Raw genomic sequence first — 12,316 nt, forward strand, 5'->3', positions numbered from 1 at the left:
ATCACATCCATCTACAATATTTGCAATCATATCTTATCTTACAGTAATCAAACCTGGTCAATGCCCTGCTGTTCAACAAGATACAGTTGGAACATGTGTACAACTATGCGACAATGATGAATCATGTGCAGAATTCCAAAAATGTTGTTCAAATGGTTGTGGAACAGTTTGCGTAGACCCAACACCAGGTAAGTTGAGGAATTTTCACACAGAAAATAACACAATTATTCAAAATACCATTAGACAAACATGCAGAAATTTGTCATATGGATTGTGCATCAAGTTTCAGTAATATGTCATTTACATGCCATTTATGATCAATCTTTTTGCAGTTGTTAAAGATGGTGTATGCCCAGTGGTTCAACAAGGGCAGGCCGGAACATGCAATATGGAATGCTACGATGATGCACATTGTGAGGGAAGCATGAAATGTTGCAGTAATGGATGTGGACGTGTATGTGTTGATGCTCAACCAGGTGAGTGTGATATTTCCAGTATTTGATATCAATCTGTTCACGTTTTGGTTCTCTATCCTATGAAATCAAGCAATAATTTTTATTTAAATGTTAGCAGTTTCAAGGATCCCAGCAAATACCTGTTATAATATTTATGAATATGTTATATGACAGGTCCAAAACCAGGTGAATGTCCAGCTGTTCCAGCAGGGCATGTGGGAATTTGCAGTGATTCATGCGAAAATGATCATTCATGCTCGCAGTTCCAGAAATGTTGTAGCAATGGTTGTGGGCATGTATGTGTCGATCTTGTGCCTGTTACTAAACAAGGAGTGTGCCCAGCCATACAACCAGGCATGGGTGGCATCTGTTCACAAGAGTGCAATGGCGATGAACATTGTGATGGAGACCAGAAATGTTGCAGTAATGGATGTGGACGTGTTTGTGTTGATGCTGAACCATGTAAGTAGTGGTTTCCGCAATTTTCAAAAACTATAAGAAGTTTATAAAGAAGGGGCTAGACAATTCTTTGTAATCGACTACATTGTTAGCTAGTCACCCACTGTCATTTATCCATTAAACATGTGTCTATGGTAAGGCAATCTTTTGAATTAGTTTATTCAAGGTAAAAAAAACGAAGTATGTTTGTAACATGTTTCATTTTGTGATGAAATATCTGTCATTGCCCGAGGCGAATATTAAGATTGTTTAATTAAAATATAATAATATGGTGGGAACTCAGTTCACCAGATTATCTAATATGTTCGGCAAAAATGAATACATTGGATTTACACACATATCACATCCATCTACAATATTTGCAAACATATTTTATCTTACAGTAATCAAACCTGGTCAATGCCCTGCTGTTCAACAAGATACAGTTGGAACATGTGTACAACTATGCGACAATGATGAATCATGTGCAGAATTCCAAAAATGTTGTTCAAATGGTTGTGGAACAGTTTGCGTAGACCCAACACCAGGTAAGTTAAGGAATTTTCACACAGAAAATAACACAATTATTCAAAATACCCTTAGACAAACATGCAGAAATTTGTCATATGGATTGTGCATCAAGTTTCAGTAATATGTCATTTACATGCCATTTATGATCAATCATTTTGCAGTTGTTAAAGATGGTGTATGCCCAGTGGTTCAACAAGGGCAGGCCGGAACATGCAATATGGAATGCTACGATGATGCACATTGTGAGGGAAGCATGAAATGTTGCAGTAATGGATGTGGACGTGTATGTGTTGATGCTCAACCAGGTGAGTGTGATATTTCCAGTATTTGATATCAATCTGTTCACGTTTTGGTTCTCTATCCTATGAAATCAAGCAATAATTTTCATTTAAATGTTAGCTGTTTCAAGAACCCCAGCAAATACCTGTTATAATATTTATGAATATGTTATATGACAGGTCCAAAACCAGGTGAATGTCCAGCTGTTCCAGCAGGGCATGTGGGAATTTGCAGTGATTCATGCGAAAATGATCATTCATGCTCGCAGTTCCAGAAATGTTGTAGCAATGGTTGTGGGCATGTATGTGTCGATCTTGTGCCTGTTACTAAACAAGGAGTGTGCCCAGCCATACAACCAGGCATGGGTGGCATCTGTTCACAAGAGTGCAATGGCGATGAACATTGTGATGGAGACCAGAAATGTTGCAGTAATGGATGTGGACGTGTTTGTGTTGATGCTGAACCATGTAAGTAGTGGTTTCCGCAATTTTCAAAAACTATAAGAAGTTTATAAAGAAGGGGCTAGACAATTCTTTGTAATCGACTACATTGTTAGCTAGTCACCCACTGTCATTTATCCATTAAACATGTGTCTATGGTAAGGCAATCTTTTGAATTAGTTTATTCAAGGTAAAAAAAACGAAGTATGTTTGTAACATGTTTCATTTTGTGATGAAATATCTGTCATTGCCCGAGGCGAATATTAAGATTGTTTAATTAAAATATGATAATATGGTGGGAACTCAGTTCACCAGATTATCTAATATGTTCGGCAAAAATGAATACATTGGATTTACATACATATCACATCCATCTACAATATTTGCAATCATATTTTATATTACAGTAATCAAACCTGGTCAATGCCCTGCTGTTCAACAAGATACAGTTGGAACATGTGTACAACTATGCGACAATGATGAATCATGTGCAGAATTCCAAAAATGTTGTTCAAATGGTTGTGGAACAGTTTGCGTAGACCCAACACCAGGTAAGTTGAGGAATTTTCACACAGAAAATAACACAATTATTCAAAATACCCTTAGACAAACATGCAGAAATTTGTCATATGGATTGTGCATCAAGTTTCAGTAATATGTCATTTACATGCCATTTATGATCAATCATTTTGCAGTTGTTAAAGATGGTGTATGCCCAGTGGTTCAACAAGGGCAGGCCGGAACATGCAATATGGAATGCTACGATGATGCACATTGTGAGGGAAGCATGAAATGTTGCAGTAATGGATGTGGACGTGTATGTGTTGATGCTCAACCAGGTGAGTGTGATATTTCCAGTATTTGATATCAATCTGTTCACGTTTTGGTTCTCTATCCTATGAAATCAAGCAATAATTTTCATTTAAATGTTAGCTGTTTCAAGAACCCCAGCAAATACCTGTTATAATATTTATGAATATGTTATATGACAGGTCCAAAACCAGGTGAATGTCCAGCTGTTCCAGCAGGGCATGTGGGAATTTGCAGTGATTCATGCGAAAATGATCATTCATGCTTGCAGTTCCAGAAATGTTGTAGCAATGGTTGTGGGCATGTATGTGTCGATCTTGTGCCTGTTACTAAACAAGGAGTGTGCCCAGCCATACAACCAGGCATGGGTGGCATCTGTTCACAAGAGTGCAATGGCGATGAACATTGTGATGGAGACCAGAAATGTTGCAGTAATGGATGTGGACGTGTTTGTGTTGATGCTGAACCATGTAAGTAGTGGTTTCCGCAATTTTCAAAAACTATAAGAAGTTTATAAAGAAGGGGCTAGACAATTCTTTGTAATCGACTACATTGTTAGCTAGTCACCCACTGTCATTTATCCATTAAACATGTGTCTATGGTAAGGCAATCTTTTGAATTAGTTTATTCAAGGTAAAAAAAACGAAGTATGTTTGTAACATGTTTCATTTTGTGATGAAATATCTGTCATTGCCCGAGGCGAATATTAAGATTGTTTAATTAAAATATGATAATATGGTGGGAACTCAGTTCACCAGATTATCTAATATGTTCGGCAAAAATGAATACATTGGATTTACATACATATCACATCCATCTACAATATTTGCAATCATATTTTATATTACAGTAATCAAACCTGGTCAATGCCCTGCTGTTCAACAAGATACAGTTGGAACATGTGTACAACTATGCGACAATGATGAATCATGTGCAGAATTCCAAAAATGTTGTTCAAATGGTTGTGGAACAGTTTGCGTAGACCCAACACCAGGTAAGTTGAGGAATTTTCACACAGAAAATAACACAATTATTCAAAATACCCTTAGACAAACATGCAGAAATTTGTCATATGGATTGTGCATCAAGTTTCAGTAATATGTCATTTACATGCCATTTATGATCAATCTTTTTGCAGTTGTTAAAGATGGTGTATGCCCAGTGGTTCAACAAGGGCAGGCCGGAACATGCAATATGGAATGCTACGATGATGCACATTGTGAGGGAAGCATGAAATGTTGCAGTAATGGATGTGGACGTGTATGTGTTGATGCTCAACCAGGTGAGTGTGATATTTCCAGTATTTGATATCAATCTGTTCACGTTTTGGTTCTCTATCCTATGAAATCAAGCAATAATTTTCATTTAAATGTTAGCTGTTTCAAGAACCCCAGCAAATACCTGTTATAATATTTATGAATATGTTATATGACAGGTCCAAAACCAGGTGAATGTCCAGCTGTTCCAGCAGGGCATGTGGGAATTTGCAGTGATTCATGCGAAAATGATCATTCATGCTCGCAGTTCCAGAAATGTTGTAGCAATGGTTGTGGGCATGTATGTGTCGATCTTGTGCCTGTTACTAAACAAGGAGTGTGCCCAGCCATACAACCAGGCATGGGTGGCATCTGTTCACAAGAGTGCAATGGCGATGAACATTGTGATGGAGACCAGAAATGTTGCAGTAATGGATGTGGACGTGTTTGTGTTGATGCTGAACCATGTAAGTAGTGGTTTCCGCAATTTTCAAAAACTATAAGAAGTTTATAAAGAAGGGGCTAGACAATTCTTTGTAATCGACTACATTGTTAGCTAGTCACCCACTTTCATTTATTCATTAAACATGTGTCTATGGTAAGGCAATCTTTTGAATTAGTTTATTCAAGGTAAAAAAAACGAAGTATGTTTGTAACATGTTTCATTTTATGATGAAATATCTGTCATTGCCCGAGGCGAATATCAAGATTGTTTAATTAAAATATGATAATATGGTGGGAACTCAGTTCACCAGATTATCTAATATGTTCGGCAAAAATGAATACATTGGATTTACATTCATATCACATCCATCTACAATATTTGCAAACATATCTTATCTTACAGTAATCAAACCTGGTCAATGCCCTGCTGTTCAACAAGATACAGTTGGAACATGTGTACAACTATGCGACAATGATGAATCATGTGCAGAATTCCAAAAATGTTGTTCAAATGGTTGTGGAACAGTTTGCGTAGACCCAACACCAGGTAAGTTAAGGAATTTTCACACAGAAAATAACACAACTATTCAAAATACCCTTAGACAAACATGCAGAAATTTGTCATATGGATTGTGCATCAAGTTTCAGTAATATGTCATTTACATGCCATTTATGATCAATCATTTTGCAGTTGTTAAAGATGGTGTATGCCCAGTGGTTCAACAAGGGCAGGCCGGAACATGCAATATGGAATGCTACGATGATGCACATTGTGAGGGAAGCATGAAGTGTTGCAGTAATGGATGTGGACGTGTATGTGTTGATGCTCAACCAGGTGAGTGTGATATTTCCAGTATTTGATATCAATCTGTTCACGTTTTGGTTCTCTATCCTATGAAATCAAGCAATAATTTTCATTTAAATGTTAGCTGTTTCAAGAACCCCAGCAAATACCTGTTATAATATTTATGAATATGTTATATGACAGGTCCAAAACCAGGTGAATGTCCAGCTGTTCCAGCAGGGCATGTGGGAATTTGCAGTGATTCATGCGAAAATGATCATTCATGCTCGCAGTTCCAGAAATGTTGTAGCAATGGTTGTGGGCATGTATGTGTCGATCTTGTGCCTGTTACTAAACAAGGAGTGTGCCCAGCCATACAACCAGGCATGGGTGGCATCTGTTCACAAGAGTGCAATGGCGATGAACATTGTGATGGAGACCAGAAATGTTGCAGTAATGGATGTGGACGTGTTTGTGTTGATGCTGAACCATGTAAGTAGTGGTTTCCGCAATTTTCAAAAACTATAAGAAGTTTATAAAGAAGGGGCTAGACAATTCTTTGTAATCGACTACATTGTTAGCTAGTCACCCACTGTCATTTATCCATTAAACATGTGTCTATGGTAAGGCAATCTTTTGAATTAGTTTATTCAAGGTAAAAAAAACGAAGTATGTTTGTAACATGTTTCATTTTGTGATGAAATATCTGTCATTGCCCGAGGCGAATATTAAGATTGTTTAATTAAAATATGATAATATGGTGGGAACTCAGTTCACCAGATTATCTAATATGTTCGGCAAAAATGAATACATTGGATTTACATACATATCACATCCATCTACAATATTTGCAATCATATTTTATATTACAGTAATCAAACCTGGTCAATGCCCTGCTGTTCAACAAGATACAGTTGGAACATGTGTACAACTATGCGACAATGATGAATCATGTGCAGAATTCCAAAAATGTTGTTCAAATGGTTGTGGAACAGTTTGCGTAGACCCAACACCAGGTAAGTTGAGGAATTTTCACACAGAAAATAACACAATTATTCAAAATACCCTTAGACAAACATGCAGAAATTTGTCATATGGATTGTGCATCAAGTTTCAGTAATATGTCATTTACATGCCATTTATGATCAATCTTTTTGCAGTTGTTAAAGATGGTGTATGCCCAGTGGTTCAACAAGGGCAGGCCGGAACATGCAATATGGAATGCTACGATGATGCACATTGTGAGGGAAGCATGAAATGTTGCAGTAATGGATGTGGACGTGTATGTGTTGATGCTCAACCAGGTGAGTGTGATATTTCCAGTATTTGATATCAATCTGTTCACGTTTTGGTTCTCTATCCTATGAAATCAAGCAATAATTTTCATTTAAATGTTAGCTGTTTCAAGAACCCCAGCAAATACCTGTTATAATATTTATGAATATGTTATATGACAGGTCCAAAACCAGGTGAATGTCCAGCTGTTCCAGCAGGGCATGTGGGAATTTGCAGTGATTCATGCGAAAATGATCATTCATGCTCGCAGTTCCAGAAATGTTGTAGCAATGGTTGTGGGCATGTATGTGTCGATCTTGTGCCTGTTACTAAACAAGGAGTGTGCCCAGCCATACAACCAGGCATGGGTGGCATCTGTTCACAAGAGTGCAATGGCGATGAACATTGTGATGGAGACCAGAAATGTTGCAGTAATGGATGTGGACGTGTTTGTGTTGATGCTGAACCATGTAAGTAGTGGTTTCCGCAATTTTCAAAAACTATAAGAAGTTTATAAAGAAGGGGCTAGACAATTCTTTGTAATCGACTACATTGTTAGCTAGTCACCCACTTTCATTTATTCATTAAACATGTGTCTATGGTAAGGCAATCTTTTGAATTAGTTTATTCAAGGTAAAAAAAAACGAAGTATGTTTGTAACATGTTTCATTTTATGATGAAATATCTGTCATTGCCCGAGGCGAATATCAAGATTGTTTAATTAAAATATGATAATATGGTGGGAACTCAGTTCACCAGATTATCTAATATGTTCGGCAAAAATGAATACATTGGATTTACATTCATATCACATCCATCTACAATATTTGCAAACATATCTTATCTTACAGTAATCAAACCTGGTCAATGCCCTGCTGTTCAACAAGATACTGTTGGAACATGTGTACAACTATGCGACAATGATGAATCATGTGCAGAATTCCAAAAATGTTGTTCAAATGGTTGTGGAACAGTTTGCGTAGACCCAACACCAGGTAAGTTAAGGAATTTTCACACAGAAAATAACACAATTATTCAAAATACCCTTAGACAAACATGCAGAAATTTGTCATATGGATTGTGCATCAAGTTTCAGTAATATGTCATTTACATGCCATTTATGATCAATCATTTTGCAGTTGTTAAAGATGGTGTATGCCCAGTGGTTCAACAAGGGCAGGCCGGAACATGCAATATGGAATGCTACGATGATGCACATTGTGAGGGAAGCATGAAATGTTGCAGTAATGGATGTGGACGTGTATGTGTTGATGCTCAACCAGGTGAGTGTGATATTTCCAGTATTTGATATCAATCTGTTCACGTTTTGGTTCTCTATCCTATGAAATCAAGCAATAATTTTCATTTAAATGTTAGCTGTTTCAAGAACCCCAGCAAATACCTGTTATAATATTTATGAATATGTTATATGACAGGTCCAAAACCAGGTGAATGTCCAGCTGTTCCAGCAGGGCATGTGGGAATTTGCAGTGATTCATGCGAAAATGATCATTCATGCTCGCAGTTCCAGAAATGTTGTAGCAATGGTTGTGGGCATGTATGTGTCGATCTTGTGCCTGTTACTAAACAAGGAGTGTGCCCAGCCATACAACCAGGCATGGGTGGCATCTGTTCACAAGAGTGCAATGGCGATGAACATTGTGATGGAGACCAGAAATGTTGCAGTAATGGATGTGGACGTGTTTGTGTTGATGCTGAACCATGTAAGTAGTGGTTTCCGCAATTTTCAAAAACTATAAGAAGTTTATAAAGAAGGGGCTAGACAATTCTTTGTAATCGACTACATTGTTAGCTAGTCACCCACTTTCATTTATTCATTAAACATGTGTCTATGGTAAGGCAATCTTTTGAATTAGTTTATTCAAGGTAAAAAAAACGAAGTATGTTTGTAACATGTTTCATTTTATGATGAAATATCTGTCATTGCCCGAGGCGAATATCAAGATTGTTTAATTAAAATATGATAATATGGTGGGAACTCAGTTCACCAGATTATCTAATATGTTCGGCAAAAATGAATACATTGGATTTACATTCATATCACATCCATCTACAATATTTGCAAACATATCTTATCTTACAGTAATCAAACCTGGTCAATGCCCTGCTGTTCAACAAGATACTGTTGGAACATGTGTACAACTATGCGACAATGATGAATCATGTGCAGAATTCCAAAAATGTTGTTCAAATGGTTGTGGAACAGTTTGCGTAGACCCAACACCAGGTAAGTTAAGGAATTTTCACACAGAAAATAACACAATTATTCAAAATACCCTTAGACAAACATGCAGAAATTTGTCATATGGATTGTGCATCAAGTTTCAGTAATATGTCATTTACATGCCATTTATGATCAATCATTTTGCAGTTGTTAAAGATGGTGTATGCCCAGTGGTTCAACAAGGGCAGGCCGGAACATGCAATATGGAATGCTACGATGATGCACATTGTGAGGGAAGCATGAAATGTTGCAGTAATGGATGTGGACGTGTATGTGTTGATGCTCAACCAGGTGAGTGTGATATTTCCAGTATTTGATATCAATCTGTTCACGTTTTGGTTCTCTATCCTATGAAATCAAGCAATAATTTTCATTTAAATGTTAGCTGTTTCAAGAACCCCAGCAAATACCTGTTATAATATTTATGAATATGTTATATGACAGGTCCAAAACCAGGTGAATGTCCAGCTGTTCCAGCAGGGCATGTGGGAATTTGCAGTGATTCATGCGAAAATGATCATTCATGCTCGCAGTTCCAGAAATGTTGTAGCAATGGTTGTGGGCATGTATGTGTCGATCTTGTGCCTGTTACTAAACAAGGAGTGTGCCCAGCCATACAACCAGGCATGGGTGGCATCTGTTCACAAGAGTGCAATGGCGATGAACATTGTGATGGAGACCAGAAATGTTGCAGTAATGGATGTGGACGTGTTTGTGTTGATGCTGAACCATGTAAGTAGTGGTTTCCGCAATTTTCAAAAACTATAAGAAGTTTATAAAGAAGGGGCTAGACAATTCTTTGTAATCGACTACATTGTTAGCTAGTCACCCACTTTCATTTATTCATTAAACATGTGTCTATGGTAAGGCAATCTTTTGAATTAGTTTATTCAAGGTAAAAAAAACGAAGTATGTTTGTAACATGTTTCATTTTATGATGAAATATCTGTCATTGCCCGAGGCGAATATCAAGATTGTTTAATTAAAATATGATAATATGGTGGGAACTCAGTTCACCAGATTATCTAATATGTTCGGCAAAAATGAATACATTGGATTTACATTCATATCACATCCATCTACAATATTTGCAAACATATCTTATCTTACAGTAATCAAACCTGGTCAATGCCCTGCTGTTCAACAAGATACTGTTGGAACATGTGTACAACTATGCGACAATGATGAATCATGTGCAGAATTCCAAAAATGTTGTTCAAATGGTTGTGGAACAGTTTGCGTAGACCCAACACCAGGTAAGTTAAGGAATTTTCACACAGAAAATAACACAATTATTCAAAATACCCTTAGACAAACATGCAGAAATTTGTCATATGGATTGTGCATCAAGTTTCAGTAATATGTCATTTACATGCCATTTATGATCAATCATTTTGCAGTTGTTAAAGATGGTGTATGCCCAGTGGTTCAACAAGGGCAGGCCGGAACATGCAATATGGAATGCTACGATGATGCACATTGTGAGGGAAGCATGAAATGTTGCAGTAATGGATGTGGACGTGTATGTGTTGATGCTCAACCAGGTGAGTGTGATATTTCCAGTATTTGATATCAATCTGTTCACGTTTTGGTTCTCTATCCTATGAAATCAAGCAATAATTTTCATTTAAATGTTAGCTGTTTCAAGAACCCCAGCAAATACCTGTTATAATATTTATGAATATGTTATATGACAGGTCCAAAACCAGGTGAATGTCCAGCTGTTCCAGCAGGGCATGTGGGAATTTGCAGTGATTCATGCGAAAATGATCATTCATGCTCGCAGTTCCAGAAATGTTGTAGCAATGGTTGTGGGCATGTATGTGTCGATCTTGTGCCTGTTACTAAACAAGGAGTGTGCCCAGCCATACAACCAGGCATGGGTGGCATCTGTTCACAAGAGTGCAATGGCGATGAACATTGTGATGGAGACCAGAAATGTTGCAGTAATGGATGTGGACGTGTTTGTGTTGATGCTGAACCATGTAAGTAGTGGTTTCCGCAATTTTCAAAAACTATAAGAAGTTTATAAAGAAGGGGCTAGACAATTCTTTGTAATCGACTACATTGTTAGCTAGTCACCCACTTTCATTTATTCATTAAACATGTGTCTATGGTAAGGCAATCTTTTGAATTAGTTTATTCAAGGTAAAAAAAACGAAGTATGTTTGTAACATGTTTCATTTTATGATGAAATATCTGTCATTGCCCGAGGCGAATATCAAGATTGTTTAATTAAAATATGATATCATGGTGGGAACTCAGTTCACCAGATTATCTAATATGTTCGGCAAAAATGAATACATTGGATTTACATTCATATCACATCCATCTACAATATTTGCAAACATATCTTATCTTACAGTAATCAAACCTGGTCAATGCCCTGCTGTTCAACAAGATACAGTTGGAACATGTGTACAACTATGCGACAATGATGAATCATGTGCAGAATTCCAAAAATGTTGTTCAAATGGTTGTGGAACAGTTTGCGTAGACCCAACACCAGGTAAGTTAAGGAATTTTCACACAGAAAATAACACAATTATTCAAAATACCCTTAGACAAACATGCAGAAATTTGTCATATGGATTGTGCATCAAGTTTCAGTAATATGTCATTTACATGCCATTTATGATCAATCTTTTTGCAGTTGTTAAAGATGGTGTATGCCCAGTGGTTCAACAAGGGCAGGCCGGAACATGCAATATGGAATGCTACGATGATGCACATTGTGAGGGAAGCATGAAATGTTGCAGTAATGGATGTGGACGTGTATGTGTTGATGCTCAACCAGGTGAGTGTGATATTTCCAGTATTTGATATCAATCTGTTCACGTTTTGGTTCTCTATCCTATGAAATCAAGCAATAATTTTCATTTAAATGTTAGCTGTTTCAAGAACCCCAGCAAATACCTGTTATAATATTTATGAATATGTTATATGACAGGTCCAAAACCAGGTGAATGTCCAGCTGTTCCAGCAGGGCATGTGGGAATTTGCAGTGATTCATGCGAAAATGATCATTCATGCTCGCAGTTCCAGAAATGTTGTAGCAATGGTTGTGGGCATGTATGTGTCGATCTTGTGCCTGTTACTAAACAAGGAGTGTGCCCAGCCATACAACCAGGCATGGGTGGCATCTGTTCACAAGAGTGCAATGGCGATGAACATTGTGATGGAGACCAGAAATGTTGCAGTAATGGATGTGGACGTGTTTGTGTTGATGCTGAACCATGTAAGTAGTGGTTTCCGCAATTTTCAAAAACTATAAGAAGTTTATAAAGAAGGGGCTAGACAATTCTTTGTAATCGACTACATTGTTAGCTAGTCACCCACTTTCATTTATTCATTAAACA

The 12,316-nt window shown here is 37.3% G+C and overlaps 1 protein-coding gene across 1 annotated transcript in view; it reads left to right on the forward strand.

Moving 5' to 3' along the window:
* The window catches only part of LOC102803789 (uncharacterized), a 39,531-nt gene that overhangs the window by 18,442 nt on the left and 8,773 nt on the right, over nt 1-12,316 (forward strand). The window contains exons 27-56 of the mRNA XM_085505830.1: nt 45-188; nt 333-476; nt 630-917; nt 1,298-1,441; nt 1,586-1,729; nt 1,883-2,170; nt 2,551-2,694; nt 2,839-2,982; nt 3,136-3,423; nt 3,804-3,947; nt 4,092-4,235; nt 4,389-4,676; nt 5,057-5,200; nt 5,345-5,488; nt 5,642-5,929; nt 6,310-6,453; nt 6,598-6,741; nt 6,895-7,182; nt 7,564-7,707; nt 7,852-7,995; nt 8,149-8,436; nt 8,817-8,960; nt 9,105-9,248; nt 9,402-9,689; nt 10,070-10,213; nt 10,358-10,501; nt 10,655-10,942; nt 11,323-11,466; nt 11,611-11,754; nt 11,908-12,195. Coding sequence (XP_085361956.1) covers nt 45-188; nt 333-476; nt 630-917; nt 1,298-1,441; nt 1,586-1,729; nt 1,883-2,170; nt 2,551-2,694; nt 2,839-2,982; nt 3,136-3,423; nt 3,804-3,947; nt 4,092-4,235; nt 4,389-4,676; nt 5,057-5,200; nt 5,345-5,488; nt 5,642-5,929; nt 6,310-6,453; nt 6,598-6,741; nt 6,895-7,182; nt 7,564-7,707; nt 7,852-7,995; nt 8,149-8,436; nt 8,817-8,960; nt 9,105-9,248; nt 9,402-9,689; nt 10,070-10,213; nt 10,358-10,501; nt 10,655-10,942; nt 11,323-11,466; nt 11,611-11,754; nt 11,908-12,195 — 5,760 coding nt within the window. The remainder of the gene's footprint in view (nt 1-44; nt 189-332; nt 477-629; nt 918-1,297; nt 1,442-1,585; nt 1,730-1,882; nt 2,171-2,550; nt 2,695-2,838; nt 2,983-3,135; nt 3,424-3,803; nt 3,948-4,091; nt 4,236-4,388; nt 4,677-5,056; nt 5,201-5,344; nt 5,489-5,641; nt 5,930-6,309; nt 6,454-6,597; nt 6,742-6,894; nt 7,183-7,563; nt 7,708-7,851; nt 7,996-8,148; nt 8,437-8,816; nt 8,961-9,104; nt 9,249-9,401; nt 9,690-10,069; nt 10,214-10,357; nt 10,502-10,654; nt 10,943-11,322; nt 11,467-11,610; nt 11,755-11,907; nt 12,196-12,316) is intronic.

The sequence above is a fragment of the Saccoglossus kowalevskii genome, chromosome 2 (assembly GCF_978046115.1).
Source record: "Saccoglossus kowalevskii chromosome 2, keSacKowa6.1, whole genome shotgun sequence".
Taxonomy (NCBI): Eukaryota; Metazoa; Hemichordata; class Enteropneusta; family Harrimaniidae; genus Saccoglossus; species Saccoglossus kowalevskii.